This window comes from Balaenoptera physalus (genome assembly GCF_965194825.1).
Source record: "Balaenoptera physalus genome assembly, chromosome: 13".
NCBI lineage: Eukaryota > Metazoa > Chordata > Mammalia > Artiodactyla > Balaenopteridae > Balaenoptera > Balaenoptera physalus.
In genome coordinates, this window is record NC_138892.1 from 74,428,645 (window position 1) to 74,442,580 (window position 13,936).

The 13,936-nt window shown below is 32.8% G+C and overlaps 1 protein-coding gene and 1 long non-coding RNA gene across 3 annotated transcripts in view; one reads left to right on the forward strand and one right to left on the reverse strand.

Annotated features, from left to right (window-relative positions):
- The window catches only part of ABCD2 (ATP binding cassette subfamily D member 2), a 101,439-nt gene extending 88,853 nt beyond the window's left edge, over nucleotides 1-12,586 (forward strand). For both annotated transcript variants that reach the window (XM_082419248.1, XM_082419250.1), the window contains 2 exons: nucleotides 622-747; nucleotides 9,166-12,586. In XM_082419248.1, coding sequence (XP_082275374.1) covers nucleotides 622-747; nucleotides 9,166-9,385 — 346 coding nt within the window. In that variant the 3' untranslated portion in view covers nucleotides 9,386-12,586. The remainder of the gene's footprint in view (nucleotides 1-621; nucleotides 748-9,165) is intronic.
- LOC309640502 overlaps nucleotides 1-13,936 on the reverse strand; it is an 875,392-nt gene that overhangs the window by 761,599 nt on the left and 99,857 nt on the right. The gene's annotated exons all lie outside the window — the stretch shown is intronic.

A 13,936-nucleotide genomic window follows, 5' to 3' on the forward strand; every position in this document is an offset into this window, starting at 1 on the left:
ATGCTCCAGGAAAGTGCATTCAGTAAGCTGTCTCATTTTTCCTCTGCCTCATATTCATTATTCACCCATCTGCAATAAAGCATATTGTATTATGAGCAGGTATCAAAAAATCTATTTTAAAATCTAAGAAGAGATGTAGAGAACAAATATATGGACACCAAGGGGGAAAAGGGGGATGGGATAAATTGGGAGATTGGGATTGACATATATACATTATTGATACTATGTATAAAATAGATAACTAATGAGAACCTACTGTATCGCTCAAGAAACTCTGCTCAGTGCTCTGTGGTGACCTAAATGGGAAGGAGATCCAAAAAAGAGGAGATATATATATACATATGGCTGATTCACTTTGCTGTACAGCAGAAACTAATACAACATTGTAAAGCAACTATACTCCAATAAAAATTAATTTAAAAAGTAAAATCTAAGAAGAATATGAAATTCTAGTCCAAAGAGGGGTAATGACTGCTTTTTTGCTTTATTATTTATCACCTTTAATATTGTCATTATTCTCTTTTGCTCCTTTAAAATTGTTAACATTGCAGCTCATATTACCCAAAGAAAGAATTATAATTCAAAATGAAAAATTTTAATGTATTTGTGCTTATTTTTAAGACCAAAATATGCATTGCTGGATGAATGCACCAGCGCTGTCAGCATTGATGTTGAAGGAAAGATATTTCAGGCTGCGAAAGGGACTGGAATTTCCTTACTTTCTATAACACACAGGCCTTCTCTTTGGTAAGTGTTTCTAATGCTCATTTATGATAGATGATTTTTCTTTATATTTCTGAAAGAATAACTTTGCCAAACTTTTTACTATAGAGCATAAGACATATCAGTTATTTTCTGCCTGTATTTCTGTTAACGTTAAACTATGTCTAAAAGAGTAAAATCGCTCTGAAGCTAAAGGATGAAGTTCATGTATTTGATAGCATATGACAGAGATTAGTGATCTTTTCTGTATACTTTTGAGTAACTATCTTTAGGGTTTTAAGGTTTCCAAAAATTTGACTGCCCAATGGGTGGGGCCTGACCAAAATTAAATTGAAAACAATGTATTTCTGTGTCAAGGGAAAAATTGAAATGTGAAAACACTGCTATTAAAATATGAGAACTAATATAACAGTAATGGAAGAACAAAAGGTACCCCAAACCTAACATTATAACAATGAATTTTTTGAAAATTATCATCACATTCCAATAATTCTGAAAAGAAGTAGAAAACTCCAGTGAGTTTTTTAAACTGAAACAGTCATTATTCCATAGCATACACTGGGAAAGAATATATTTATATAATTTACATCATCTTTTTAGTTCTTTTTTAAAAATCCAGGAAAAAGAAATATCACAACTTGATATCCCTCCATATGATTAAGTTGGAGAAAGCACAGGAAAGAAAAAGCTTTTTTTTTTTGCTTTGTTTTAAGGAAAAATGAACAAAAATGTTTTATAAATAATATTTCATAAAACCTAATGGGCCCTCCCATCAGGAAACTTGCACAAGCCTCTTAGATAGCCTCATCCAGCAGAGGGCAGACAGCAGAAGCAAGAAAAACTACAATCCTGCAGCCTGGAACAAAAACCATGTTCACAGACAGATAGACAAGATGAAAAAGCAGAGGGCTATGTACCAGATGAAGGAACAAGATAAAACCCCAGAAAAACAACTAAATGAAGTGGAGATAGGCAACCTTCCAGAAAAAGAATTCAGAATAATGATAGTGAAGATGATCCAGGACCTTGGAAAAAGGATGGAGGCAAAGATCGAGAAGATGCAAGAAATGTTTAACAAAGACCTAGAAGAATTAAAGAACAAACAAACAGAGATGAACAGTACAATAACTGAAATAAAAAATACACTAGAAGGAATCAATAGCAGAATAACTGAGGCAGAAGAACGGATAAGTGACCTGGAAGACAGAATGGTGCAATTCACTGCTGCAGAACAGAATAAAGAAAAAAGAGTGAAAAGAAATGAAGACAGCCTGAGGCCTCTGGGACAACATTAAACACAACAATATTCGCATTATGGGGGTCCCAGAAGGAGAAGAGAGAGTGAAAGGATGTGAGAAAGTATTTGAAGAGATTACAGTCAAAAACTTCCCTAACATGGGAAAGGAAATAGCCACCCAAGTCCAGGAAGCACAGTGAGTCCCATACAGGATAAACCCAAGGAGAAACACTCTGAGACACATAGTAATCAAATTGGCAAAAATTAAAGACAAAGAAAAATTATTGAAAGCAGCAAGGGAAGAACGACATATAACATACAGGGGAACTCCCATAAGTTTAACAGCTGATTTCTCAACAGAAACTCTACAAGCCAGAAGGGAGTGGCTTGACATATTTAAAGTAATGAAAGGGAATAACCTACAACCAAGATTACTCTACCCAGCAAGGATCTCATTCAGATTCGATGGAGAAATCAAAAGCTTTTCAGACGAGCAAAAGCTAAGAGAATTCAACACCACCAAACCAACTCTACAACAAATGCTAAAGGAACTTCTCTAAGTGGGAAACACAAGAGAAGAAAAGGACCTACAAAAACAACCCAAAACAATTAAGAAAATGGTAATAGGAATTTACATATCAATAACTACCTTAAACATGAATGGATTAAGTGCTCCAACCAAAAGCCACAGGCTCACTGAATGGATACAAAAACAAGACCCACATATATGCTATCTACAAGAGACCCACTTCAGACCTAGGGACATGTACAGACTGAAAGAGAGGGGATGGAAAAAGATATTCCATACAAATGGAAATCAAAAGAAATCTGGAGTAGCAATACTCATATCAGATAAAATAGACTTTAAAATAAAGAATGTTACAAGAGACAAGGAAGGACACTATATAATGATCAAGGGATCAATCCAAGAAGAAGATAAAACAATTATAAACGTATATGCACCCAACATAGGAGCACCTCAATACATAAGGCAACTGCTAACAGCTGTAAAAGAGGAAATCGACAGTAACACAAAAATAGTGGGGGACTTTAACACCTCACACCAATGGACAGATCATCGAAACAGAAAATAAGGGAATACAAGCTTTAAATGACACAAAAGACCAGATAGATTTAATTGATATTTATAGGACATTCCATCCCAAAACAGCTGATTACAGTTTCTTCTCAAGTGCGCACGAACATTCTCCAGGATAGATCACATCTTGGGTCACAAATCAAGCCTCAGTAAATTTAAGAAAATTGAAATCATATCAAGCATCTTTTCTGACCACAACGCTATGAGATTAGAAATGAATTACAGGAAAAAAACCGTAAAAAACGCAAACACATGGAGGCTAAACAATACGATACTAAATAACCAAGAGATCACTGAAGAAATCAAAGAGGAAATCAAAAAATACCTAGAGACAAATGACAATGAAAACACGACAATCTAAAACCTATGGGATGCAGCAAAAGCAATTCTAAGAGGGAAGTTTATAGCAATACAATCCTACCTCAAGAAACAACAAACATCTCAAATAAACAACCTAACCTTACACCTAAAGGAACTAGAGAAAGAAGAACAAACAAAACCAAAAGTTAGTAGAAGGAAAGACATCATAAAGATCAGAGCAGAAATAAATGAAATAGAAACAAAGAAGACAATAGCAAAGATCAATAAAACTAAAAGCTGGTGCCTTGAGAAGATAAACAAAATAGATAAACCATTAGCCAGACTCATCAAGAAAAAGAGGGAGAGGACTCAAATCAATAAAATTAGAAATGAAACAGGAGAAGTTACAACTGACACTGCAGAAATACAAAGCATCCCAAGAGACTACTACAAGCAACTCTATGCCAATAAAATGGACAGCCTGGAAGAAACAGACAAATTCTTAGAAAGGTATAAGCTTCCAAGACTGAACCAGGAAGAAATAGAAAATATGAACCAACCAATCACAAGCACTGAACTAGAACAAAAAAATCTTAAAATTTGTATGGAGGCACAAAAGACCCCAAATAGCCAAAACGGTCTTGAGAGGAAAAACGGAGCTGGAGGAATCAGACTCCCTGACTTCAGACTATATTACAAAGCTACAGTAATCAAGACAATATGGTACTGGCAGAAAAACAGAAATACATATCAATGGAACAGGATAGAAAGCCCAGAGATAAACCCACGCACCTATGGTCAACTAATCTATGACAAAGGAGGCAAGGATATACAATGGAGAAAAGACTGTCTCTTCAATAAGTGGTGCTGGGAAAACTGGACAACTACATGTAAAAGAATGAAATTAGAACACTCCCTAACACCATACACAAAAATAAACTCTAAATGGAGTCGAGACCTAAATGTAAGACCAGACACTGTAAAACTCTTAGAGGAAAACATAGGAAGAGCGCTCTTTGACATAAATCACAGCAAGATCTTTTTTGATCCACCTCCTAAAGTAATGGAAATAAAAACAAAAATTAACAAATGGGACCTAATGAAACTTAAAAGCTTTTGCAAACCAAAGGAAACTACAAACAAGACGAAAAGACAACCCTCAGAATGGGAGAAGAAATTTGCAAACGAATCAATGGACAAAGGATTAATCTCCAAAATATATAAACAGCTCATGCAGCTCAATATTAAAAAAACAAACAACCCAATCCAAAAATGGGCAGAAGAAAAAAAAAAAGCCTAATGGGGTTTTCCCTTTTTAAAAAATTACAATACCATTTTTATCATTCCCCTACTCTTTTATTGATTCATCATCATAATAATAGTTGCTAATGCAGATTCAGCACCTATTCTATTCCAGGCTCATTTTATTTAAGCCTAATAACAACGCTATAGAGTACAGGTAGTCTAATTTTTCCCATTATACAGATGAAGAAACTGAGAGCTAGAAAAATGAGAAAAATAATTTACTATGATCATACTCCCTATACTCTACTATATTGCTCTATGTATTATAAGGAACTCAAAATGTATCTCATGCATATATCATAAAAACACTTTTTCATTCACACTACATTCTACTCTCTACATTCGCATTTCTATTTCATAAATCAAAATCTTTTCCTTTGACATGTTAGTAACTATATAATGGACTCTATATGCTTTGGCCTCCTATTTCCCAAGGGACAGGAAGGATTCTTCCTCTCTCTCTGACTGGAGCATTTTTTGGCATGTGGCTGATCACATTTATGCCAAAGCTGTCATTATATACACAACTTCATACCTAGACTAAGTAGCAAGCTTTATTTGAGTTAAAGCCTTTGGGTCTTTGAAGCCTTTCCAGACCCTTTACCTTATAGAAATGTTTACTTTAAAATTGTGAGTAAGCTGAGCATTCCGTGCACATCAGGCTTTAATTGTTCAAACTTCTTTGACTGAATTCTACTTCTATAGAGAAGATAATAATCTATTTCATACTTTATTTAAACATTCAGATTTTTCATATCTTTCTTTCCTCAGATAATTTACCTGAAAATAGAGAATTTCATGAAGTGACCCTTTCTATGGAATTTTGTAGTTTGTCTCTCTGTTGTTAAAGAATTAATTAGCATCTGGAGTGTTAGGACCCTGATTTGCCAGTCTCCCCAGAGGCAGTCTGGATCTAGTCCAGGATGAGGTAGAGTCCATGTCAATGAGTGTGATTGCTCTGATTTCCCCTTGGATAAAACCAACAGGAACTGGTTTAAGACAGTTATGACATATGCCTGTGGAACCAGGCCAGAAGAACTCTTGAGTCCTTTCTGGCTCTTAGTCCTGGTGTTTTTCTGACTTCTATCAATGGGTTTATTATGCCTTCCTGTCATTTAGTTCCTATTCAAGTAGCCTAAAGAGACATTGGAAGCATATTCAGCCATTTTTTTTCTTAATTTAAGAACAAAGAGGTTTTTGTTGTTGTTATTGTTGTTTTTAAGACTTTTTTTTAGTTTTAGGTTCACAGAAAAATTGAAAGGAACAGAAGTATGCCTATACTCTCTGCCCACACATGCATAGCCTCCCCCATTATCAACATCCCCCACCAGAGTGGTATAATTGTTACAATTGATGAACCTATACTGACACATCATTATCATCCAAAGTCCATAATTTACATTAGGGTACACTTAGTGTTGTGCAGTCTATGGGTTTGGACAAATTTATAATTGCATGTATCTATCATTATAGTATTATATAGAATATTTTCACTGCTCTAAAAATCCTCTGTGCTCTGCTTATTTATCCCTCCCTCCCCAACACCTAGAAACCACTCATCTTTAATGTTTTCACAGTTTTTCCTTTTCCAGAATGTCATATACCTGAAACCATACAGTATGTGGCCTTTTCAAATTGGTTTCTTTAACTTGGTGATGATAGTCATTTAATTTTCTTCCATATCTTTTCACAGCTTGCTAGCTCATTTCGTTTTAGTGCTGAATAATATTCCACTGTTTTGATGTACACAGTTTGTTTATCCATTCACCTACTGAAGGACATTTGGTTGCCTCCAAGTTTTAGCAATTATGAATAAAGCTGTTATAAACATTCATATGCAGGTTTTTGTGTGGACATGAGTTCTCTCAAGTCCTTTGGGTAAATATCAAGGTGTTCAGTTACTGGATCGTACTGTTAAATGTATGATTAGTTTTGTAAGAAACTGCAAAACTGTCTTCCAAAGTAGCTCTACCATTTTTCATTACAACCAGCAATGAAAGAGAGTTCCTATTGGTCCACAGCTTTACATTTGGTGTTGTCAGTGTTCTGGATTTTGGCCATTCAAATAGGTGGGTAGTGGACAATTTTTTAAACAAATAATAAAATCTAATTTTATACTTTCTAACAAGAAAAACATGTTTTTAATTGCAGCTACCCATAGTATATTTCCCCGTAAACTGAAAAGTGCATTAGTTCTGCTTTATGAACTGGTTTAGTTATTTTAGGTTGTAGAAATCTATTATTTCTGATTATCCTTTCTTCCTACATGAAATTCTTATTTTCCCTGAAAAGATTTCAGAAGAGGAAAAATATGTATTATATTTTCCTGCATAACAGCAAATGGGTAATTGTTGATTGTAAAGATGAAAATCAATACCAGTATCTGAAGAGGTCAAAAATTATAGAAGCTTATTAAATTATGTGATTCTTGAATAAAATTACAATTTTATAATTATCACTATCCAGTGCTTTATCTTATTTGTGTAGAATGTCTGCAGATTATTTCCAAAGAGCCTCTGTTAAAATAGTGGTTTCTTTTAAATTCCTCTGACTAAGATAAACTCTGAAATATTATTTTAGCCCATAATATAGAACACACCTTTGAATATCAGGTCATGAAACACCTATACAGTTTCTTCCCCCATGTAAAAACCAAATAATATTGTAGGACCAGAGTGATGAGCCAAACCTCCAATATAAATTGAAGATGGAAGTTGCTCAAGATCTGAACTACTGTGTTCTAAAATTGCTCCTGGTTGTAGATCCAAGGTTAGGAAAGCCCAAGAGAAGTTGAGAATGAAATAAACAAAATGATTTTTTTTTACTATTTTTTCTCTTTCTTATATCACCATCCTTCTTTTGTTTTTCCATTACTTTTGTTTTAGCTCTCATATTTTAATAGCACTTTTGTCACATTTAAATTTTTTCCCTTGATGTAGGAATACATTGTTTTCAATTTAATTTTTGTCAGGTCCCACCCATTGTGAGGTCAAATTTTTGGAAAACTTAAAACCCTAAAGATAGTCACTCAAAAGCATATGGAAAAGATTCTCTGTCATATGTTATCAAACACATGAACTTCAGCCTTCAGATTGAGAGTGATATTTACTCTTTTAGACATAGTTTAACTTAGTTTAGTTTCCCCATCTTACAGCATGTTAAAACCATCCATACAAAATGGGATGAAACCCAAATTTCTATAAATTGGTGAATGGATAAAATGTGTAATACAATGGAATATTATTCAGCCATAAAAATGAATTAAGTACTAACACTACAACTAGATGAACTTTGAAGTCATTTTGTTGGGTGGAAGAAGTCAGTCACAAAAAGCCACATTTTGTATGAGTCCATATATATGAAATGTCCAGAACAGAAAAATCCATGGAGACATAAAGGAGATTGGTGGTTGGCAAGGGCTGAGCAGAAGGAGAAGTTGAGAGGGACTGCTAATGTGTATGAGGTTTCTTTTTGGGGTGAAGAAAATATTCTGGAATTGGATAGTGCTGATGGTTGCATGAGCTTGTAAATATACCAAAAATCATTGAATTTTACATTTTAAAAGGATGAATTTATGGTATATGAATCATATCTCAGTTTAAAAATGGAGGTAAAAGCTACTTGATATACCCCCACTGATCATAGTAAATAATGACTGATGACAGCTTAAAAAAGAGCAGGAAGTGAGAAAAACTGTAAGAGAAAGACAAAAACTGAGGACACATAAGAACATGTGCCTCTTCAGCATAGTGACAAAATGCAGTGGCTCAGCCATGCAAGGACAGCTCTGCCAGATTACCCTCTTTACACACACCCTACAATTCCCAGAGATTGGTGTCCTTAGCCTTCATTTAGGAGAAGGTGAATTGCCTTCTGTCTCATCAATAAAGTCATCTCCATGCCTCTCTGAAGTTCCTAATTATGAACTTGAGCCATGAGAAAAGAGATTAAGTTATTTGAAAGCATGGAAGTATTGATAGCTGAAGATTTCTATCAGTTCATTTTTTTTTAATGTTTTAAAACTTTAATTTTTGAGAAATTTTTACTTGACTAACTCATTCCCAAAGGATAGTGTACTAATGAATTGGTATTGTATTTCCTTTATTTTTCTTAGTTATTTTTTTAATAGCCTTTTAAATTTTTACTTTCTTCCCTCTGCTTCCTTTCATTATTCCCATTCTAAGTATGCTTTGATATTTATTCATACTGGACTATGAATATAAATAGATGCAACAGTATGTCTTCCTTTGCAATTCACGTATACTCAGAATATAAAATAAATTTAATACAAGCAATAGAATTTCCTAGAGGCTAGACTAATGACTTCTGGAGTAAAAAAAAATCACAATACTTTACCTTTTGAGGGATTCTTGAAAATCAAATGTAAAATAGGCAGCTTACTTAAAATTTGCCTTTGGATATCAATTAGAATGATAAATCTATAACTAAAATGGCTTTTTGTAATTATTGCTAATAATATTATTTCATTTTGATTATGCAGGAAATACCACACTCATTTATTACAGTTTGATGGTGAAGGAGGTTGGCGCTTTGAACAATTGGACACTGCTATTCGTTTAACACTAAGTGAAGAAAAACAAAAGCTAGAATCTCAGCTAGCTGGAATTCCCAAAATGCAGCAGAGACTCAATGAACTATGTAAAATTTTGGGAGAAGACTCGGTGCTGAAAACAATAAAAAATGAAGATGAGACATCCTAACTTATTTTGACATGTTTTAAAAGTTAATTTTTAGTTAAAGGCTCAGAGACACTGTTATAGGGCATGTATTGTGTTAAGCTAAGCAGAGAGGAAAAAAAGACAGCAAGAAATGTTTTATAAGATTTTAGCATCAAGGAAATATAAGATCTGACTTTTCAGAAGAAAATAAACAAATGCATTATGTAAGATTAGTCATTATGGCTTATACTAATTCCTAGTGAAAGCCTAATTCACATGTAAAACAGGATTTTCTAGGTAAATTCATGATGAATACTAGATTTGCTAATGTGTATGTGTTGTGTCTGAAATTCTTAACAAACATGGGACATATCTTGAGAATGGACAACTTAAGAGCAGTGTTTGGGTTGAAACAAGGTGCAGAAAATTAGAAGTTTGAGTAACATTTCTGTCCATTTATGGTTTTTAGATTTAACAGCTAGAATTCATGTTCCTTTATTGCTAGTGGTCAACTAAAACCTGTGTACAAAACCGCTAACAGTTTGATAATTTCAATACGAAAGAAATTCTTTTAATGGCAGGGGTTGAAAGAAAAAAGCATGGCTATACTTCTTTTATATGTATAAAATATCCTATTTTTAATTTTAGATTTTGAGCATCTCGTGGGCACATAAATTCATTTTAATGAGACTCTTACATATTTGTTAATAAACTTTCATTTTAAAAAGAGAATTGCCAATACAGAAAAGCAGTATCCAAACAATGTTTGTCTCAGCCTGTTACTTTACTTGGAAGGATTATTTATTGCAAATTCTGTCCAGAAATACTTAGCTTGTTTTTGTCCCCAAAGGAGGAGTCCACCACATTTTGAAAATAGCAGTGCTATAATAGAATAGAGGGATTTTCAAAATGATAGTAGTAATAACATACATTGGAATAGTACTTTATAATTTACAATCCTCACTTACATCAATTAATTTTAATCCTGTGGCAAACTTTTGAGGCAAATATTTTTTTTCCTAGTTTGCTTTTGAGAAAATTGACACTCAGATTTGCCCTAATCATGCAGTTTATTTAGGGGCAGATCCAGGGGTCAAATGAATTTCCCCTGTTTCCCTGGTTCAGTGCTATTTTCATTATTATCCTTGAAATTCAACTGGGCTATAATAGCAATAAAAGTTAGATGAGATGTTGAAAAGAGAATAAATTTAGTAATGTTAGTGTTATTGTTATTTGATTATTGTTTACAAGGTATGGAAATTTAAGTACAAAATGGAAAGGTTATTGATCTGTGGTTTAAAATAGGGCAGGAAAGTTAGCAAATCTTTCAGCAGCTATGCACTTATACGCAATATTAATGTACCCCTACAACCAGCATTCAGAAGAGGAATTGCGTTATAAATCAATTTAATATTTATTGAACATAATGAGAAAGAATCTATATGGAATAGTCATATGAAATAAATCTTATATATTCAATTGCCTTGGAGTTGGAAGTATGAAAGCCAGGACTACCATTTTAATTTCCTACTGCCTATGCCACCATGTTGATAGGCCAGGGAAAATGGGAATGCTGTTATTAGTGGTTTAGGATTTTATTTGCATATTTAGACACAGCCATAATAGATGCTAAGTCAGTGATTCTCAGACTTTTTCAGCTGGTAGAGTACCTGGATGTCATTCATGATGCCTGTAATAGAACATGTAATAGAATCATGACATTTTCATATTTTCAATTCTTCCATGCTAAGACACTTTTAATTATCAATAAATGTAACCACCTTATGTGAAGGAATGTAATATAAAATCAAAACCAGTACATCTAAGTTTTTCTGTTAGTATCATTAGCTGTTCATTTATTCATTTGTCAGTTACTACTACTTCCTATTAGAAAAGTGAGGCAGACATCAAAGGTTTAAAAAAAAAATGCATGGAACCAAAACTTAAACTTGATAAAAATTATTCATTAATCTAAGTTCTATATTAGGAGTTATTCAGTTTATATGGCTGTAGAGAAAATTCTGGGGCAAGTAGCTTAAGTTAATTTTTAAAGTTATAAGAAGAAAATGAAAAGTCTTCATTTGAAATATGTACATAATTTTTATGCCTTAATTTTCTTAATTTGAAAAATAAAGCATTTAGGAACCAATATATTGTGTTTTGAAACTTTGAAAAGAATGCCAAAACAAATATTAGAGTTTTAATTAGCCCTTATTTAATATATCCTACCAACTGGCTGAAGTAAAAAACTCATTATTTATAATGTACAGGATTCAAGGATGTTTAAAATTCTGTATTAAAAGCTATACACACTGCAGTTTAAATGTTAAAGCTCTAAGAGAAACATGTTTTGCATGTGCTTTTTTGTGCCTTTTTTTTTTTTTTTTTTTTTTTTTTTCTGAATTTTCTTCCATGACCAATATCCTCTAACTTGCAGGGGGAAAAAATCTTTAATTTGAATTTGTATTTATATTTCATTTAACTGTTTATAAAATGGTCCAATGAGTATACCATATTTTACTATTTTTATAGTTATATTTTGTGAAAAATGTGAACAAGATTGAGAAATGAAGTAGCCATCTTTGAATATAGATGAGGAAAGGAAAAAGAAAGAATATTTCAATTTTCAAACAAGTTTTACCATGTTATCTATTTGCCCCAATTATTTTGACTTCCGTTTGTTTTGTTTTGTTTTGGTCAAAAAAAGCTGTAAGTTTATAGAGCTCGATTTTTAAATGTGCTTTTTTTTGTTAACTTATAAACTTGGAAAATAAGTTGCATTCTATGAAAATGTTGCGTTACATTTCTACAGCATATAATGCCAAGCATGAGTCTAAATAGTGTGCATTCTTGTCGACAAGATAATGTGTAAAAATCTTTCTCCATTAATCTCAAAGAGAATGATATATCTTGAAATTCAACCCGAGTTTACATTTGTTTCCAATGGGAATGGTTTTCCCTTGATAGTAATTTAGTTTTTGTGTCAAATTTTGTTCTTCCAGTAAAGGTATAAATGAACATGTTAGTTTTTTTTGAGACTTTGATTCCAAATATAATTTCATATTTGGCAATAGTTTTAGCTTATTAAAACCTGTTTGGAATATTTTTTTGATTCCATAAGCCTAGAAAAATTTGTTACACATTGGAACACCAATCCAGAGAATGTTACACACTTCTGAGATACGCATAAAATGGTAATGGTTATTAAACTATCGATTAAAAGAGATGTCTTTGATATAACTACTTTATGGGCAAAATTATTTTCATTTAGAAGTGTAAAGTACTTTCACATAACCCAGAGTATTTACAGGTCTGATGATTTACATTTAGGTATGATTAAGAGTTGTAATGTTTGCCACATGAGAACTTTCAGGTGGATGTATAAAATATTTTTATTAAAAGCATCCCTTCTTCATTGCTGGTGCCTTTCCTGATTACCAAGTACAAAACGGCTTTACAGTTTTTACTGTGAAATTTTCAAAACCAATTATCTATACTTTTAAGCAGGGGTTGAGTAGTAGTTGTATTAATGAAAGCAAATGAGAAAAATGTCCTTAATGGTAAAAATCACTATGTGACTAAGCTACAATGTGGTTATGGTGTGAATACATTATAATATAGTCTCCATCCAGTATGCAGTTATTTGAGCTCAGCATTACTTGTGAGTTCCTAAATCATCATGAAAAAACTTGATTAATCAAAGGAATTACAGATTATTCCAGTGATAGAAAATATCCTCTTTCTATATTTTAAATGATTCTGTTGGGTGTCTACATACAACTCAGTTACAAGTTGTATCATGCACAATTTTGTCAAGTACTGTGCACAGTAGTCACCAAATAGTTGTTTAAATATTTATTTTCTTTATTAATTCAACACATTTATTTATTAAGTACCAACTTATGCCAGACACTGTGCTATGTTCTAGGAATGAATAAAATATGGTCCCTCTCCCAAGAAGCTTACAGTCCACTGAAAATTAGGAAAATGAGTACGTTCATTCAGAGAAAAATTCAATAGCTGCTATTTATTATTTACCAAGTAGGCACAAAGCATTGCATATACATTGACTCATTAAATCTTCACAAAACTCTAATAAAAAAGGAAAGTGAGAACAGAGAAGTTAAGCAATTCATCCAACCTAATGCAGCTACTAAGCTATGGAGCTGAAATTTGAACCTAGAAATATTCGATTACAAAGCCTTTGCAACTCCCCATCACCTTCCTTTTGATTAGTTTAGGTCATTTTTCATTATTGCAGTTTTTAACTCTAAAGTTGTAGTATATTTTTTAACTGGCTCAGGGTTTCTGGTTAACCAAAAAGAAGCATTTTTTTTTCATCCAAAAAAAGAAATTTATCACACAAATTATATTTTTCCTTGTTTTTATTATAAACGATGGATATGGTCCTATGGGAGAAGGAGAACAGAAGGCAAATTTTCAGATATTTTGAGGAAGAAATTCCAAATCGGTTAACATTTATTAATTCATTAAATATTTATTGACACATTCAAGGTACCAGTTACCATGCTAGGGATTCAGAAGTGAAGGAGACAAACCTTATCTCAGCCCTCATGAAACCTTTTAGTACCT